At 40.1% G+C, this 20407-nt stretch overlaps 1 protein-coding gene across 3 annotated transcripts in view; it reads left to right on the top strand.

Annotated features, from left to right (window-relative positions):
• The window catches only part of GLIS3 (GLIS family zinc finger 3), a 491196-nt gene that overhangs the window by 176441 nt on the left and 294348 nt on the right, over positions 1–20407 (top strand). For all 3 annotated transcript variants that reach the window (XM_063609882.1, XM_055294333.2, XM_055294332.2), the window contains one exon: positions 1684–2800. In XM_063609882.1, the coding sequence (XP_063465952.1) occupies positions 1684–2800 (1117 nt within the window). The remainder of the gene's footprint in view (positions 1–1683; positions 2801–20407) is intronic.

Genomic DNA, 20407 nt, shown 5'->3' on the forward strand with positions numbered 1-20407 from the left:
GCCACATGCTGCAAGTGTGCTGGGAAAATAACGGAAAAGTGTCCATGGGGAATTAAAAACCAGATGGTTCCAAAACCACTGTGGAGCTCGCAAAAAGACTAACCTGAATTTAAGGATGTGGACCAAGAGGAAAATCTATGTCAAGGGCAACTGGATGTAAATTCCTGCTATGTTTGTCTTTGGTAAACATTACTTCACTCGATGGTAACATCTCGTTGATCATGGTGTTATCACCTTGTACTGTGCATTTTGGAGCTGAGATGTTTTTCTTGCTAATATCATATGCTTGTATGAAATGGTGTTTGTGGCTTCCATTTTGTGAAACAGAGTGAGATGAACAGGTGGGATGAAAATGCTTCTCTTTTACCTCAGTTCCTTTGTGACAGGTTGATGTTTAACAGCTGGAAATAATGTGTTCATTTTGAGAAGATACACGTTTTGTATAACGTTTTGTTGTGATTAATTTTTTGTCAGTAGAAAGTCAATGCAGGTACATGTAATAAGCCAGGTTCTTCTGATATACACCATGTCTGAGTCAAGAAATACAGCGTGTTGTGTCTTGCCTCTGTGGCAAATTTTCCTTCCAAGGGACGTATCTTTTCTTCTCAATTATTTTCACACTTGAAGTTAGCCAAAAGATCGAGAAGTGATTTTTATTTTCAAGGTGACAATGTCCCAGTAAAGCAAAATGAATTTTAAAGTGACCAGAGCTACGTTATGAACCATTTTGATATGCGGATAATATATTGTGAGACATACGGTATGTTTGGAAAGGGTAAGAAGAATAGGAGAGGAATTGTTGCAAAAGTGAACTACAGAAAGTGAATGATCTGCCCTTGGCCCAAAGCTGCTTGGATTTAAGGACGAGAGTTCACAGAAAACCCAACTAGCAAGTGTGATTAAATCCTGAGTGGCTCTAATGCATAATTCCAGATATGGCTTGTTATCAGTTTGTTACTCCCTTATATATTATAGCTGCTTTTTATATTTTTTTCATTTTCTGGGGTGATTTCATGTAACTGAGAACTGGCAATGTGAATTTAAAAAAATTTTTATTTTTTTAAATTCACATTTATTTTTTTAAATTCACATCTGATTTAAAAAAATCAGAATAATTCCTTAATATCAGTGAAACTAAATTGTGAAATTATTAAGTCCCCTGGACAACCCTTTGACTTTGAGGATTCACTTTTTTTTCAAATAAAGCATGAGTTTATACATTACTTTCCCAAATAGATTTTACTTGAAGGCTGAGATTCTGCAAAGCCTGTCATAACATGCTGCACATAGTAGGTGCTTAACAAATACTTATTTGGTTGGTTTTAACAGGTATCATTAATTTTTCTCAGGTCTCTATCCTTTTTCCCCTATATTGAAAACGTTATTTAAAAATAAAGCAAGGACTATTTATTACTAAAGTATTAAGATTATTTATAACAATAGATCTTTTGTTACATTATTTCAGTGAGCATTAGGTTTTATTGTTCTTCTTGGTAAAATGTTATTTACCTGGAACTAGAAGCCTTGGATTTTATCTTAGCCCAGGAATGTGTGTTTAGCACAGAATGTAATTAGGGGAAATACTTAAGGGATTGTCAGTGCAGTGTTCTTTTAGCTCTTAAGCAATCCATATCCTGCTAAAATGTTTATCTTTTTTTTCTTCCTTTCTGGCTGCTGTTCCAGGTCCCTTATTTCGCGTGAGTCTTTGGCGTCCACGACCTTGAGTCTGACGGAAAGTCAGTCGCCCTCGGGTGTGAAGCAGGAGTGGTCTCACGGCTACAGGGCCCTCCCTTCGCTCTCCTCCAACCACGGCTCTCAGAATGGCCTTGATCTAGGGGATCTTCTTAGCCTTCCTCCCGGGACATCCATGTCCAGCAATAGTGTCTCTAACTCATTACCATCCTACCTTTTTGGCATGGAAAATAGCCACTCTCCTTACCCTAGTCCTCGGCACGCATCCACCAGGTCCCACTCGGCCCGCTCTAAGAAGAGAGCCCTGTCCTTGTCCCCGCTGTCCGATGGCATCGGGATAGATTTCAATACCATCATCCGCACGTCGCCCACGTCCTTGGTGGCCTACATCAACGGGTCGAGGGCTTCCCCGGCCAACATGTCCCCGCAGCCAGAGGTCTACGGGCATTTCCTGGGCGTGCGCGGCAGCTGCATTCCCCAGCCGTGCCCGGTGCCCAGCGGCCAGAAGGGCGTGCTGGTGGCCCCTGGAGGCCTGGTGCTGCCGGCCTACGGCGAGGACGGGGCCCTGGAGTACGAGCGCATGCAACAGCTGGAGCACGGCGGCCTCCAGCCAGGCCTGGTCAACAACATGGTGGTGCAGCACGGCCTGCCGGGCCCCGACAGCCAGCCGGCCGGCCTGTTCAAGACCGAACGCCTGGAGGAGTTCCCGGGCAGCACCGTAGACCTGCCCCCCGCGCCTCCTCTCCCTCCTCTGCCGCCGCCCCAAGGTCCTCCACCCCCTTACCATGCCCACGCGCACCTTCACCACCCGGAGCTCGGGCCCCACACCCAGCAGCTGGCCTTGCCCCAGGCCGCCCTGGACGACGACGGGGAGATGGACGACGTCGGGGGCAAGCATTGCTGCCGCTGGATCGACTGCAGCGCCCTGTACGACCAGCAGGAGGAGCTCGTGCGGCACATCGAGAAGGTCCACATCGACCAGCGCAAAGGGGAGGACTTCACTTGCTTCTGGGCCGGTTGCCCTCGAAGATACAAGCCCTTCAACGCCCGCTATAAACTGCTGATCCACATGAGAGTCCACTCTGGGGAGAAGCCCAACAAGTGTACGGTGAGTTTCCGAAGCGCAAGGGGTGACCTCTGTTGAAGGCCCAGCTTGCTTTGCGTACGTGTGTTTTTTCCTAACTCGGCCCATGGAGTTTGCGTGCGTGGTGGTCTGGGTATCCATGAGATGGGGTTCCTCTTCAGCTTGAGGAAGGGGAAGGTTTCTTCCATGATTAGTGGCCCTCCATTTCTATATTTCTTTCTGCAAAGGTACATGATCCGTCCCAGCAGGTGATCAGTCTGCCACACTGTGTAAAATCTTGGAAAGGAGATGCCAGCCAGCTACCAACTTTGAATTTCCTTAATGTGTATGGATGTGCAAGAGCAGAAGGACACAGATTGCACATCAGCAAGCTTTAGTTCTTTTCCAAAGCAAATATGCAGTGACTTTTCCTTCCCTCCAATAACCGGGCTAGAATTGGGATGGGGAGAAGAGTGGTTTTGATAGTTGGAAAGGAACTCACCAGTTAGCAACTTGGCTAGTGAAAGTGTTTCGGCATGCATCCACATGCCCGCGCTCTGTACCTTCCAGGGTTGAGAGACTAGCTCATGATTTATAGTCGGCATAAAATCACCCAGGGGATACACAGGAGCAGAATCTCACAGGATCTTAACTAATTTTAAGAGGCAATTTTAAGAGGAGAAAGAGCAGGGAAGCCTTTGGTGCTGAGGGAAGTGGGCCTGATGTCTCTTTCTTCCTCGCCTCTGCCTTTCACAACATCCATCCTGGAACTCTCTCTGTTTCTTGGCAAAGTTTACTGTTTTTGAATAATATGATTCTTAAATGATTTCACAACAATTTCACACCTCACAGAAACCCTCAGGGTTTATAAGCAGGGCATCACCCTTGGGATCACAGGATGGCTTTGCACAATCTCAGACAGCTCACTTAAGTATTGGAAAAAGAAGAACATATGTTTTATATTAGTTTAGATGGACAGAAATATTTCATTTAGAGTTAAAGTCTAAGATTTCTATGTATTCCCTGGATATTGAGTATGGTGCAGGTCACTAAATATGTGAAACATATAAATCAATTTAAACAGAAATTTATTTGTACTGTGGTTCCCCAGCCCAAGTTCCTTCTTTCTATAGTATGTCAGTGATGAAAAAGAATCTGGACTATGTGTGTGCTTGATTATAGATTGGCCAAGGTGTCTGATTCACGTAAAAGCAAACCAAACAGGTGATAGCTATAATGCAAGTATTCAAAGCACTTTTTCACGCCCAGTAGGTATTTTTGAAAGAGTTTTAAGAATTTCTTGTGGAATGGAATTGCATTTCTTGTCACTATGTTATGCACCACATTGTGATTTTTCTCAAGGAAAACCTGAAGCTGATACAGTGCGAGAATGCCAGGTTATAGGAGTGAAAAGAATAATTACTTTCCTGACAGTAAAGCCTTACTCTGTCACTAGGGTTCTGCATTAAAAATGCCAGAAAGAGACAAGCAATTGAAGGCAATTCCATTTACTCTGGAACACACCGGCCTATTGCAGGCAGGAAAGACATTCAGCCTCTGAAGGAAAACAGTCCAACCTTTTAGTTCTGACTAATCCTGGCTGAAAATAGTTTACTGGATTTGGCTTTACTGAAATAAACATAAAGGCTCGAATTATCCAGAAAAATATTTTTTGCATTGCAAAATTAATTTTTGTGCAATAGGATTTCCCCATTTTTCTACTGTTCCCAGGCTTTGCAAAGACATATAACTTTATAAAGTTGACTTTTGCTGAAGTGCGTGATGAATATCAAAAATAGAAATAGTTCAGTGAAAGAATAAGCTGATAGGTTAATGTTTGCAGGCTTAATGCATAGCTTCTCATTGTATTGTTCAGAATGGGTATGGGAGATGATTTCTCTTCCTCTGCTCTGCCCACTCCCCACTTCTAGGTGGAATCTTTATAAAATTCAGATTGGTGATTTAACAGTGTATCGAATCTAGGATCACAAAGCATTTATTTACACATGTAATAGTGCAAATAACAAACAGGGTTTCTTAGGAGCTGACTAATGCTGCAATTCTAGCTCTGGGGCTATATATTTTTAGCAGGAAGCCTTCATTTTCTTCTAAAACATACATATTATAGGCAGTATGTCTTCTGAAAACTGTTATGTTGCTACATGTCATCTGCTTGATTTGTAGGGTGATAGCCAACTGGCAGCAATTAATTTTGCTGTGAAAGTTTAGCAGTCCTCTTAAGTTGTAATCCACAGATAGAATACCTGGTTTTTAAAGTAGATATGCACCTGGAAAAAAATGTATTTTTCTGCCTTTTGCAAAACGCGTATTTATAGTCTTGGAGTCCAGACACATACAACTGTTACAACTAAAATGTTTCATCTCCCACTGATTTAAAATCTAATGGTAGTTGACTGAAAGCTCAAGATCCTTGACAAGTAAAATGGCCACATTCTTCTTTTGGAAATGCGAAGTGATCTTTGTTTTTTGTGGCTGTGTCATACACTGCAGGGCTAGGAGCAGTCTAAATTATAAGACCCAGGCCATTTTTTGTTTTATGCATGTTTAACTGCTATTTTCTGTGTATGATAGTTAGAGTTAGTCATTTTCACTTGCTTAGCTTATTGACCCAAGAAAGAAATGATGACCACATTGTGTTTGGTGACCATGACTACAAGCAGCACAAAGAGCTTCTGGAAGTTATGGTAAAATAGGGGTGTGTGAGAGGGCTACTCAGTGATGGCTTGCTTACAGTAAGTGGCTGCCACTGGTATCCTCCCTCATGCCAAATTCCATGTCATGCATGAGAGAACGCATTCTCAGAATCTCTGACCATAACTCCCTGGACTTATCAGAACCCTGGGATTCACATCATTCAGGATTCTGGGTGGCAGAACTGGGGGAGGGCTGTGAATTTATTATTTGGTTAACTTACTGGAAGAAGAGAATGGGTTCTTTTCCTTTCCCCCCCGCAACTCCACCCTTCTGTAGATCTCTTTCTTATTGCTTCTGTGGAAAGCCCAACCAGCTGCTCTCTTTCCAGGCCTGGCCTCGATTGCAGAGACATTCCCACCCAGTGGCAAAGGGCTTGAGAAGTAAAGGCCTGTGTAGACAGACAGGCAGACCTCAGCTAGTCAGAAACCGGGATATGCCAATATTACATTTTAAAATACCTGACTCCGTTCACTGCTATCTATTAACTATAGTACTTTCTAGGTGCTGAATCACTCTATTTTGACCTTCCTGAGCTTAGACCAACTGCAACCTTGGTAAATCTCAGAATTATCAAAATATTTGAGCATTATTAGCTATAACTGTCGAATTCTATTAAGTTTTTCTGAGATGGTAAGGTCACAGGTCAAAATACATCATGGAGTCTCTGAATCTGTCCCTTTCCCAAACCCCTGTTTCATGTTCCTAAAAGGACAACATGAAGTGTAAACCCAAACAATAGATGTACACTAATCATCCCTAACAGTATCCATAGTGAATGGTTCCAACAGAGTGCACCCTGAGAACGTTTTTACTGTACGTCTTTTTGCCATTAAGTTGAAGAGTGTGCAATGGCTGGGTAACGTGCCCAGTAAGTGTGTTCTGAATGAGCTTAGGCATGCTGTGTCTGTTGGTGCTTCTCATGAGAAAGCCTGTTTGCCTGTCTGGGGCAGAGTGAGTAGAGGGACCCAGGGTTCTATTGCTAGAATCAGAAACACTGATGACTTGCCTTCGTATACGATTGAAAGCAGTTGTGCTAGCAGGTTAGGGAGTGCTGATAAGGGAATTAGGGGGAATGTGGGCCTCCACTTAAATTTTGTTTATTTTTCCTGGATGAATTTTATCCAATGGCAAAAACGAATTTTTCAAAACTTTTACCCACCCATGGATTTTCATGAAAATGTCACTGACCAAAGACCAGTTTTGAATTTTGTATGAATTGACTCATTTCTCCACAGGCATTTTGCCTGGCAAAATCCAGAGTATTTGCTTTGGCTTGAATATTGGGCAGTGGTGCTTTTTGAGTAACATTGGATTATGATTTCAGGAAAATAAACACAGAGCTGGGACCATGTCCCCGTTCCTCTTGTATGGCCTGGTGTATGGGTTCACAAGCCAGCTTTGGCCTCGTAAGACATGTCTTGAGGAAATGTAAATTCATTGTAAGCTGTGGAAGGCCTTTTTCACATTCACTTTTATTTTGATAAGACTCAGTGTTGATGTGGTCTATGACCAGAGGGACCTTAGGAAAATATCTAAGCATGATTCTTAATCCCCACTTCATAATCCTCGTATTGGCAATAATGAATAAATTATCATAATACCAAGTATCAATAAGGGTATGGAGAAGTGGATACACTTTAATGTTGTTGGAGAGGCTAAATTCGTGTAACCACTTGGAGATCAATCTGGTAATATCTAGTAAGGTTGAAGATGAGTCTATCCAATAAAACTGTGTCTAGGTGCCTACCCTAGAGAAGCTTTTGTATATGGTGGCAAGGAGACCTGAAAAAAGGTGTTTACTGCTTTTGTTTTTCAAAAAAGTATAAATAACATAACTGTCCATAGATAAGTCAATAAACTGTGGCTTATTCCCGATGAAATATTATAAAGGAGTTTAAAATTAAAATACACACATATATATTACATATATATCTATTAACATGGATACACTTCAAAAAATACTGTTGAGTGAAAAAAATATGTGCAAAAGGGTATATATGGTATTAATACAATTTGTGTGTATTTAAACACAAACCGGGCAATATTATATAGTTCTGGTAGATAAATAATTATGTGATTAAACAGTAAAATCATGCGGGCAGGGCATTTAGTAACTTTAGGATAGTGGTTACATCTCAAAGGGAAGGAAATAGAAGAGATGGGATGTGAGGATTTTACTTTCTCTTTTTTCCCAGAGAGAGAACTGAAACAGATACGGCAAAATATTGTTATTTTAACTTGATGGTGGTAATATAGGTGTCATAGGTGTCTGTTAAAGTGTTTGGTATACTTTACTGCCTATTTGAAATATTTCATAACTATAAGGATATATTTTTATCTAAAGATAAATGAAAGCCAATTACTATCACACTTCAATTTCTTTCCACCCATATCATTTTTTTAGATGAGAACAAAGCCTAGAGAAATTGATCCTTCCAAGACTGTTAAGTTATTTAGCTGTTCCATACTTAGAACTTCTGAGGCTGTAGTTCTTAACCCTGGCTACGCTGGAATCATCTGAAGTACCCGTACCTGGGTCCCATCTTCAAAATTTGTGATGTAATTGGCCTAGAATGCAGCTTCCAAGGTGATTTTAATGAGGAGTCAAGGTTGAGAACAGTATTATAAAAGTTTTCCAGTTCTGACATTAGTGCTAGATAAATAAAACCCTACCCTGTTACTTCTGTTAAGATGCAGGGATGTACTGTTTAGTAGAGAGTACATCTCTACTTATTCTCAATGGCCTGACAGTAATCTCTACATTATTATCAATGTCCTGACAATGATTAGGGTAGTTTAATGTTCTCTTGTAATAAAATTCAGAGACAAGATAAGATATTAGATTGATTGGTAGTGGCAGAGGCTTTCAACTGAGTGTCCATTTCACATTCAGAGTCTCTTTCTTTACAATTATTAGTCAAAGTTTGGGAGGAGTCTTGTGCTGAACCATGTATACATTGTCACCACCTCCTTGCCTCCTTGATTTAGCAGTGGAACTGACAAATTTGTCAACCTGTTCCCATTTTTAAAGGTAAGATAGAGTGTTCTGTCTTCCAAACACAATGCAGACTTTCAGCTTTTAATAGAAAATGATCTTCAAAACGCTTTTGCTACTATGGACATTTCTGAAGAGTTGGTAAATTACCAAAATATTGAATTTTCTCTTTTATCAAATCTGCTTGATGTGATTAAATAAATAAAATTAACATTAATATCCTCTTTGTCTCTTGAGGCTGAAATACCACCAGTGAACATCTGGTAAAGATCAGAGTGAGTGTAGCTTCCAAGTCATATCCCACAAGGCATCGGTCTGTCAGATATTAAAAGCAAACTCCATGATTTAAAAAATTAAACCAAATCTTAAGATTTCTTTCCCAGCAGTTTTACATAAGAGATACAAACATATTTATCTGTGTAAGCACATGTTCAACATACTGTAGACACATATATGTCACCATAAATTACAAATCCCTTAGTATTGGTAAAAGTGAAACCACAGAAATCCTCATTAGATGGGGCATTGACCACAGTCTATAAGGCATCTGTCAAATCAAATTTCATATCCCAAAACACAGTTTAGAAACCTGCCATTTGATAAAGGTTTAATTTGGTTTCCCTTTAGAAGGCATTTAATTCAGTTTACCTGGGGAACTGACCTTTCATGAACTTTGTCCTCAAAATAAATTCATAGCAGATTTGGGCAAACATTTCGAAGCTAATCGTGGTTTATGTTTCTTTGCCCTGTGATTCTAGGATTAATGAAAAACAATAGATAATGAGAACAACCCTAAGAGGTTAAATATTTGAGGCTTTATCCTCATTAAACAAAATCATTAACTACATGATGGTTAATGTTCCTTTTAGTTCATATTTGTTTTGTGGTTTTTCTCTAATTTCATGCCTTGAAATAATGTCTTTAAAATTAGAAAGCATTATGTAAATCTTTTCATAAATGATCTGATTAAGGGAATGTATGGCGAACCTTTGGAGATTTGTTCATATGTAGATTCTAAAATGTGTTTTTCTCAGTTCTTTCAGACTGCACCAGTGTGGAAAATTAGTTTGGCAATATATTAGAAAAGCCCTTTGTGACCTTTGGAATATTTCTTGATTACCTTTTCTTTGGGTGGTCATGTTGTCGTTTTTGGGTCCAGATAGAATTTGAATGTGTAGAGTGAAAGACCAAACACATTTATTTTTCCAAAAAGAAGAGGTCATCTGATTCTCTTTGATCTTTCAGAAATGTTTTCTTCAAGTTCTGCGTAGAATGATTTGGAAAAGAGATGTTTATTTTTTTTTCCAGGCAGATTTATTAGTTTCTCCTGTAATTGCTGAGTCAGAGCTTCTAAGCTATCAATAAGACAATGCTTGTTGTAACCCTGGACAGTGGATCTGTGGGTTGGTTAACCTGGAGCCTGAGTAGGGAAGGCTTGATTTTACGTCTGCTGTAACTCTGGGAAGCCATGTGTCCTTCATCCAGAGGGGAGACCAATCTGTCTAATAGGTGTCATCGTTCATATAGGAGGTTTGCATAGACAGGGGTTTGGTGAGAAAGTGGAATGAAACCTGTGTGTTTTTATTTCGCAGTACAGCATTTATTTTCCTTTTCTTGGGCCACGGGTACTGAGCTTGAGTAGGGAGAATGGTTAATCTGTTAGAAGGAGAATTTTGAATAATTTTTTACATGACTAGTTTAAAAAGTTGTTGAGAAATTGGAACATGATATAACCAGTTTCTGGGCAGGCAGGAGCAATATGCTTGGGTAAATATATACCCTAATGCTCTAAAATTAGGGTGAGCATATACTTTATTTTTCAAATTAAGACACTTTTGAGAGTGAAAGTGAGTTTGTCTCACTGGAATGTCAGTCTAAATCAGGATTGTCCTGGAAAAAATTAGGGTATATAATTACCTTACCCAAATAGTATGTGTACTGATGTGTTCACTCATTGTGTGTTCATTCATTCATATGATCACTGAGTGCAAGCCATGTACCATACCTTACCTGGGGGATACAGAAATAAATGAGACATTCCCTTTGGGAGCTCACAATCTGTTGGGGTGACAATTGTGTAAACAGTGAAACAAGGGCTGTGGTATATGGCTATGCACACTTTTAATGGGAAAACTAGGGGAAGAAGCTCCCAAGTATGCCTGTAGAGTTTGGGCAGGCTTGTTAGAATTAAAGTAATATAGTAGCTCAGAATTTGTGTAACATAGTCATTTTCTTTCACCTCCGTTGAGGTGAAAGAAAGAAGACGGTAATTCTTACAGAGAAAGGCAAGGAGGCCATTTAAGCCCGCACATCACCATGTGAAATAGCACAGGAGTATGAAAGAGCACAGAGGAAGAAACAATTCTCAAGTAGTTTGATGGTCCAAGACTAGGTAGGCGTGGAAGTGAGGCGGGAAGAAGTCATGAAGGACTTATACTACCAAATAGGGATCATGTTTAAGAATTGGAAACCTAGTTAATAGAAATGCAAATCTAGTCAATAAAAATTATCTTAGGAGGGTAGCATCACTGAGGTAGCAAGCACTGTGTTTCGGTGGATGTGAAATGAAACTTTGACTTCCCCAGGCCTTCTCCATTATCTCTTAAAGTTTATAGTTTAATTCCTCATTGAAACATATCTCTTAGCAGCTATCATATGAAACACACATTTATCTTATGCCAAGTGATCATCTAGGGAAACACGTAAATGTACACTAGCATGAAAGCATTTTCTGTTGTAGACTTTAAAGAAAACAATTAAAAATCTGGGGAAGACTAGAGACCAAAGTTATTTGATCAATTATGTAGAATGATTAAGATGTGGACGGAGTCTGCATACATTGTCCTGTGTATGGGTAGCTTTCCATTAGTTAAATATTTCCTTTGATAATCTGTAAAGAGAGTGAAGTATTGTGCTGTTAAACAAAGGTTTGGACTGGTGCTCATTATGCTGAGCTTGTCAGCCTTTTCAAGATTTTTTTCCTTCACTGCTGAGATTTACTTTGGAATTTTTTTTTTTTCTGCTCAGACTAAATTAATACAGAACAGAGTGAAATGCTTGAGCTGTTTAGAGGAGAACAAATTAAATCGATTGCCATCAAAATGGCACCCATTCCCAGTGACTCAGTCCTGAACACCATAGAACCCCGTGTCTCTCTCGACCGGGGAAGGCAGCATGAAAGGAAGACTTGCCTTTTGTTACTTGAGCTTCTTTCTCTGGCAGCACGAGCCCTCCCCTGGGGTGTGAGCCACCCAAGGTTGTAGAGTCATTTGCCTGTTGACCGGAGAGCACAGCTGAAGTCCCAGGTCAGTGGACTCAGGCATTCAGAATGTTCTAGAGAGGGCATCTGACTGGTCCTGGATCCTTGCTTTTAAAATTTATGAGGCAGATTCTCAGGCTTCTCTCACCAGACAGTTTTCTTTTCTGTGTTTTAGAACGTTTGCTTGAAAGTGCTTTCATTTTTAAAGAGGGGCCTCGGTATTGGGCCTGTTGCATGTGTTTTTGATGAGATATATTGTTACTGTTGACTGTCTTTTGTCACTCTCTTTCCCCATCCCTAGTCCCAGTGGCTAGTACGAAAATTGCCCGGAAAAGCAAATGGTGTTTTATTAGCCAAGAGAATGGATTTGGGGTTGGGAGAACAGTTGTAATGAAGCAAAAATGGAGGACTCAGCTTTAAACAAAATTCTGAAGTAGAAATTTGTCTTTCATCTCATTTGTGGTGACCCCTACTGCCTTCTTCCCTCAGAGTTTCCATGCTGCTTCACAGGTCCCATGCCTTGCTCCTTATTTTTCCTCTCCATCGAATTGAGGCTTGCTTTCGGGAAAGAACTGTGGGAAAGAGAAATTCATATATGTAATGGTGAACAGCTGAGAAAAGATTCAGTGTGCTGGCTTTCCCAAGGGTATCTACATTTTAACGAGAAAGAAAGTATTAAACCTCTTCCTTAGACCAAAAACTCTTTCAGAGAAACGGAGGTGAAAGAAAATGACTATGTTACACAAATTCTGAGCTACTATATTACTTTAATTCTCACTATCGCCCTCAGAGCTAAGTAATTTCTAGGATTTGAGATTCAGACTCTCTTCTTCCTACTATATATTCAAAGATCATTAATTATTCACCTTTGAGTCCTACCCACAGCACGTGGCTCAATGATTAACATACTGTAGACCTCAAATGTGCACACATGCACACACACACACGCACTTGAAGCTAGGTGATGGATACATAGAGGTTTTTTATTCTGTTATTTGCACTATGTGAAGATTTGAAATTTCCCATAACAAAATGTTAAAAATAAAGCAATAAAATGGTTGTGAGTGAATTCATAGGAAAGAAAAGAACAGTTTATTCTCTCTGGCTCCTCAGAAAATGATGCCAACCACGTGTTTTTTTTAGGTAACCTGTGTTCTTCTGATCTGAAAACAAATTAATTTTTCCATTGCTCTTGATGGTCTCTGAGATCACTGTGCTTAGGAATGAGATGAAAGATACTCTTGGGCAGAAACGTGATATTTAAAAAGGCAAATGATAAGAAGGGAGTCCTATTGGAATACATTAAAATAATTTAACCCAAATCTCAGCAGCTTGCTATGATAAGAGTTTATTTCTTGTTTTTGTTCTAATATGGCTAACTCCTTATGATTGTATAGTGACTCAGGATCCTTCAATCTAATGGCTCTGCAATCTGAGTCTGGGGTGAAAGACATGTTGAGGATTGTGGAGAGGTTTTAGGATCTAGGCATAGAAGTGACAGGCTTGACTTCTCTTATCCCATTCGGCAGCACTTAGTCACATGACCTCCTCTAAGTGCAAGGGCAATTGGAAAGAGTGGTCTTCCTGTGTGTCCAGGAGGACACTTAAACACAGAGTACTGGTGAACACACAGTATAGTATCTGCCACAAGGGACTGGAAGTGCCCCCTGTTTCTTCTCTGACTTACCCCGGTTTTCTGTATCTCCTTGAAAAGAAAACACATTTCAATCTTGATCTTGGAGCCTTCCATGAGTGGCGACCTGGTCTCATCAAAGAGCTTTAAAGACCATTTATTTTTTTGCTTTCCAGTGCTGGCTCCTATAACTTGCTTTTCAACTTATTAAATCTTTCCCAGCCCAACCATTTTTTTTCTTATTGACTCTCCAAGGATTCCATTGCCATACAATCACCACTGCTGGGGAAATGCTCCTTATCTCAAGTGGATTACTCAGTTTTTCCCACCTTGTCCAAATTACATGTTCTTGGGGCACAATTCCCCCCTGCTCGTCATCTTTCTAAGCCATGAGTATGTGTGATGTCTTCATGTCCCACAGGCACTTACCCTTAAGGGAGATCTGCTCATTATCAAGGGCAAGGTTATAGATGAATCACTGAGAGTTCTACCATTGTGCACAGAAATTTGGTGTGAAGGGCTATTTTACTAAGACCCTGAAACACAATATTCCCCATCTGTTCATAAAGTAGCTTATTTGATACACACAATGTGGTCATAAATGCTCTTCTATTCTCTGAATGCTTGCTTTTGGTCATGAACTGGCACACACTCAAGGAAAAAATGACAATGTGCCTCTATGGACACTTTTGGTCCATTTCCATAAATATATTCAAACAAAATGAAATTGCCTGGCTCTTTATAATATGTCCTTTAGTGTGTTTAAGCTTGCAAAATTACCCCCAAGGATGACAAATTGTAAACATCATGCAATACCACAGCCCTGGGTCAAGGCCTGTCTCAGTGTTCTACCGACATTCGCCCTTCTTAGAAACGTTTAAAGTGTTTTAGGAAAATGAAGCTGGGCAAACAAGCTTATCGGGAGCGACAATAAAAAAAAATCATTGATTCTAATTAGGAGGCGTCACATATACAGTAACAAAGCTGCTTTTGTGTAATGAAAAGTCTACCTGTTCTCTGAAACACATGGAGTGCTTTCCAGTGGCATTAGATAATCACGCTGACAAAGTTTCAGGGCCCTGACCTTTTGGCCCATCTCAAGTGATTCAGCAGCACTTGTCGAAACTTGTCTAAGGTGTTGGTGGAAGGTGTACTGGGATACAAGTTGTTATAAAGGTGTGACAATGGGACAGGTGCCGTTTGTTTCTGAAAGCTCCAAACTGCATCGTAAATTGAAGTGGGAAGTATTCAGCTTCTTGAGGCGTGGACTGAGTTTATTGTAATTATCTCTAGTTGTCCCTCCCTGTAGCAAGTATTTCCCCCAGCAGCCTAGTGCATTAACCCACTGCTGGTGAGGATTCTAACTTCTTATGGCTTGGGTCACGCTGCTCGTGTTCTGTTGTGTGTCCTGGGAAGGCCAGATTTAGATTGTGACCCTGGTTTTGTGCTGTGCCCATAGAATGAGGCTTTATGTTGGAATCAGTCAAGAACAGAGCTGTATAATCTGAATAAGGGAGAAATCACTCTAACTGCTTACTCTATTGAGATAGTAAATCAAAATAAACAACTGTGTCACTATCACTTTTCAAGAATTCAGAACTTCGGAAAAAATGAATGTCACTAGACCACAGAGTCAGGAAAATAGATCTTGGTAAATCAATGGGCAATTTAGTTTAAAATTAAGAGTACATATTGACCATTTGCAGTATCAGTGATTTATTTTCAAGGAGGAATTTCATAAAAGGCATTTTCAGTTGCCTGATTATACATTTCCGCCAAAGATGGTTTGCTAATTACCATCAGTGAGTAATAGGGGTTGCCAAAAAGGAAAAATAAAGTCCATTGTGTTCCAAAGGAATGATGCTGCCAAGTGTCTTGACAGGCTCCTGCTGCACTTGTCAAACAGCTGTGCCTGGGAGTGAAATTATGAAGTTGGATTCTCACTTAGCCAAGATTAGAATAGGCTTAATTGAAGGTGTCTGCAACGGGGGACAATTTCAAATTCTTAAGTACAGAATCCATGCATTTCTAAAAAACATTCTACTGACCATCTCTAAATCACTTTGTTTTGTCTCTGCCTTCATTTTCACTCAGATAGGTATGATATAAAATTTAAAAGAGGAAAGGAAGTAAAAGAAAATTGTCTTTATATGGAAAAATTCTAAGGTTATTAACATAATTGTTTCACTTATAGATATTTTAGATATTTAAATATTTGGCTTACATTTTAATACTGAATTGTTCATCTAATTATAGGTGTGCGTGTTCTCTTGGTCTCCAAATGTGACTTTCACGTGCAAAACAGCAAGGCCTCTAACAACTATCTCTGTTTCACTCATTTAGCTGTTTATTAAGCAACTATTTCATGGCAGTCTCTCTTCTAAGCACTGGGGATACAGCAGGGAACAGATCAGACCCCTGACTTCCATCCTCCTGGAGCTTACACTCTGGAGGGGGAAGATAATAAATAATGAAGATACCTGGGGGAAGAAAGTTCCAGGCAGAGAGAATAGCAAGTGCAAAGGCCTCAAGGCAGGAGGGTTGGCCAGGTGTGTTCTAGAAACATCAAGGAGTCCAAGGTGGATGGAGTGGAGTGAAGAGAAAGAAGAGAAGAGACGGTGACGGAGAAATGGGGGCTAGATTGTTTAGGACCTTGGAGGCCACTGAAAGGATGCTTTTGAGTAGAGGGGTGATAAGGTCTGACTTATGTTTTAATAGAATCCCTAAATGCTGTGTGGAGAATAGACTGAAGGGGAACAAGGAGTGGAAGTTGGAAGACCAAACCTCTTCCAATTGAGAGCACTGCCGTAGCCTTCTGTCTGGTCTTTCTGCTTAATATCCAGTGGTGGAAGTTGGCATAGCTGGTTGGATTCTGGCTATCTAAACATACATAGCTAGACCTGAATTGCATATGAGGCGTAGAGACAGAAGTGTCAGAGGTGACTTTAAGGTTTGGTTCATGCACCTGGAAGGAGGGGGGTTATCTTTAACTGAGATAGGGATGATCGTGGGAGATTTAGGGAGGAAGCAGATAGGTTGATTTTGGACTTGCTAAGTTTGAGGAGCCTTTTAGACATTCAAATGGTGAAGCTGGAGATCAGATGAGAAGTCTAGACTGATGCCATTTTTGGGACCACCTATTTCTAGGTAACATTTCAAATTATGAGACTGACTTACCTAATTTAAAGTGAAATGAGAAGTAGAGTAATGACAACATTGGTGCGTACCCTGTATTATTGAGGGGCAGGTTGGTGGAAGGTGAGAAGAGTAGAGGAAGGAGTGAATTTCTCTTTACCAAACACCGTGTATGTCCTTCGTCCTGAATTACTGTGTTGCCCTGACTCCATCTTGGATGTATCAAGGAGAATTGCAAGGGGCCATTGCAAGCAACAAGGTGGAATTGAAGAGGTTGTTCCAAGATAGCCTGCCATTAATATACTTCCAGACCAGAATATAGTCAAACAGAAAACAAGGGGGACCTCTTCCAAGAGCGTACATTGATTTCCACCCTCATGGTCTTATGCTGTTAAAATTGGTGGGCATTAACAACAGTATCCATACATCTTAGTTCCTACAGAACTCAACAGTGTGTAAGCAGACACTCTGAGAAACGGTATTCTGTTAGTTCTACCATGAGGGTGACATGGGGATGACAGAGTCTAGGAAGAGACTGGAAGGCTTCTTGGTTAGTGTGTGTTGAGAGGGTTCAAACAGCAATTGGTAGTTTTTTCTGTCTTTCCAACAGTGAGATTATAAGATTATATCTTTTAATAAGTTAATCTCTCAGTGAATTTGGTGGAATCTTGCGTTCCCTGAATGCATCTTCTCAGTTGCCTGGCTTCTCCTTAGAGTGTCTGCTCTGGTAATGTCTCCATGGTATTGATGAGAAACAATATGAAATGGCTACTGGCTGGAAGGTCTTATGGGTTGTACTCAGGTTCACATTCTCAATGTTCAAGGCTCATGTGCTGTTCTTGACCAACGAAGCCTAATGAGTCTGTAAAAATAATTTTAAGATCACACTATTATATTTCTTCTTACTATGGAAACAGCTAAATGAAAAACCTCTTGTGTACTATGTGTTGAATTTGTTTACTGTGATTATGATAGCTAGGGAACAAAACTTTGTGTTTCAGCTTTCGGAAAATTTTATGATGTTCATGTCTAGGCAATAAAAGTTCATTGGCTCCAGCGGGATGCCTCTTTTATTTGACTGGAGTGTTATGTCATGTCCAAACACAGAGAAAGGACAGGGATTTTTTTTTTTTTTCATTTTACATGTATTTTTCCTTTCTATTGCCTCCTATCTTTCCAACACCTACTTATTCCTCTGTCTTTTCCTTCTATGTAAAGCTCTTAAGGATGACATAGAAAAGAAAATGGAGGTTGCAACTGTGCTTGAAAGGCTTATGTGTGTGTATTTGTTTGTGTGTGTTTTCCATCCACTGACTATGAAAAAAAGCATATCCAGTGCTTAAAAACAGTGACTTTTAATATTTAAGACTATGCCTTAGATAGTTGAGATTTATTTGAGGACTGTCTTATATTCTCTAGTAAGATATACTGTTCTACTAGTTAGGGCAGTGCTTTGTAAGCTCAGCACTATTGACATTTTGGACATTTGGACTGGGTTTTTGTTCATGAAGGGCTCTGTTGGATAGTATCAGTTGTTTAGCTGCATCCTGGGCTTCTAACTACCAGATGCTGATAGCACCTTCTGTACCCTCAGTATTGACAAACATGTCTTCAGGCATTGCTATATGTCTCCTGTGGAGAAAAACTGCCCCTGGTTGAGAACCGCTGGGTTACAGGAACCAGAATTTATAAGCCTTATTCATTGTAGAGACGGGGCCGTTATTCTGAGATTTCAGACACTGCCTGAAACACAGATACTTGGCTTGAAAAACAACTTCGCTTAGCCACTTCCCCAGCCTCACAAGGACCCTGGCCATGACCTCTGCAGCTTCTGATGACTAGTTGATGGGGGAAGTAATCCTTTATGCTTCCAGAATTGTAGTAGGAAGGAATGTAAACTGTTCCAAGTACTTAGTTGACACTGGGGTTTATAGAAATACTGATATAAATGGAGAATTGTCTTGGAAGAATGGTTGTGTCTAGAATTTATCTTCTTCTGGTGGAGAAACTCTGGGGCAGAAATAGTGCAGTATTTTAAGCCATATTTCTAGACTTAGATAGATAATAATCCTTATAAATGATCAATTGCTCATCCATGTCAACATTGATATTAAAACTATAATATATGGAAAATATACAGAAAATTCGTTGTCTAAGTTTGCAGTTTTACAGCATCTGTGTCCTTGGTTGCTCTGCCACTTTGTTCTAGAAGTGAAACCCAGTTCATTCTTCTGATTGGAGTAAGTTGTGGAAAGGGTGCACTTTTGGTGCAAGATGGCATGAGGTACAGTGACTCATTAACAGCAAAGAGTTATTTTTCTATCATGACCCGACTTTGATAAGAAAAGCCAAAAAGAAGCTTGAGACCTATAACTGTGTCAAGCCGGCAGTGCTTATAAGATTAAACTTTTTTTGAAACCAGCTAATTGGAAACAGTTTAAAAACAAACAGCCTTCTGAATCTTAATCAGGAAAATAGTAGGTATAATTATTGGTAGTTACATGTATTACCCTAGAAAAATAATTTTTAAATTATAAGATGGTTTAGCTAATGTGTTCCACCCAGGAGACTTGAATCTAGACTGAGTTTGGGGATATTTTGTTTAGAACAACTAGTAGCAACAATAGACACTGACAAATGATAACAGCTTTATATGGTTTATACAGAATAATAAATATCCCACTATGCTCATGAAAGAACAAAATTAAGTAAGAAAAGCTGTATTTGGACATTTAATTTTGGACCCTAGAGAGAAAGGAGTTTCCGTAGTTTGAGACAGACTGTAGGGAAGCTGTACTATGCCCCAGATAGTAACATCTTCCACTGAAGTCAAGTTTACAAAGCACTGTCCCATGCACGGCTTCACTGGACTCTCACAGTAATCCTTTGCAATAGAAAAGATGGTTGCAATTTTTATTTCCATTTTAAGGCGAGGAAACAGCTCAAGTGATTTTATGTAAGGTTACACACCAGTAAGTACTGGGTTGTGAACCAGGACCCAGTGTTGTTGGGTTCCTTGGCCAGTACTTTTTTCTGTTCCACCACAGCCTTCCATGAAGTTGCTGTGATTTATGTTTCCTTCATTTCATACTCTGCTGTTTTCCAGGGCCCCCCATCCCAATTCCTTCCTCCATTCCCACCAGGGCTGGCTATTATATTACATAACTCCAGCGGTGCCATTTATTTTGTGTGTTCACTGATACTGTACAACGAGAGGGTTCCAGGAGGGGTGCCATGCAGATAGATTATGTAGAATTCCATCTACGGGGGCAGTTTCTACCCCAGGGTTAGTTAAAACTGTAGAGGGATAACATAGATGAGTAAAATGGCTTTCTATGCTCAGGAGACTTACAAGAATTAGTTTTTTTCCTTTGTCCCCCCTCAATATTATACCACTTAGAACACTAGATAATTCTATAATACTACTTGTAAAAACAGCCAACTGAGTCCGGCTAAATTAAAAAGAAAGAGGCCAGGCGCGGTGGCTCACGCCTGTAATCCCAGCACTTTGGGAGGCTGAGGTGGGCGGATCACAAGGTCAGGAGTTCGAGACCATGGTGAAACCCCGTCTCTACTAAAAATTCAAAAAATTAGCCGGGCGCAGTGGCGGCTGCCTGTAGTCCCAGCTACTCGGGAGGCTGAGGCAGGAGAATGACGTGAACCCGGGAGGTGGAGCTTGCAGTGAGCCGAGATTGCGCCACTGCACTCCAGCCTGGGCAACAGAGCGAGACTCTGTCTCAAAAAATAAATAAATAAAAAAAAATAAAAGAGACAACACTCACCACTGGTTTATTCCTTTGGTTAAAGAAAGACCTTGGAATTTGACACAGAATCATTTCATCCTGTTTAAGATTATATAATTTTGTCCTTTTGAATTTGGTTATTCTAGAAAATGTATACTTTTACTTAATACAA

Source organism: Symphalangus syndactylus, chromosome 9 (genome assembly GCF_028878055.3).
Source record: "Symphalangus syndactylus isolate Jambi chromosome 9, NHGRI_mSymSyn1-v2.1_pri, whole genome shotgun sequence".
NCBI lineage: Eukaryota > Metazoa > Chordata > Mammalia > Primates > Hylobatidae > Symphalangus > Symphalangus syndactylus.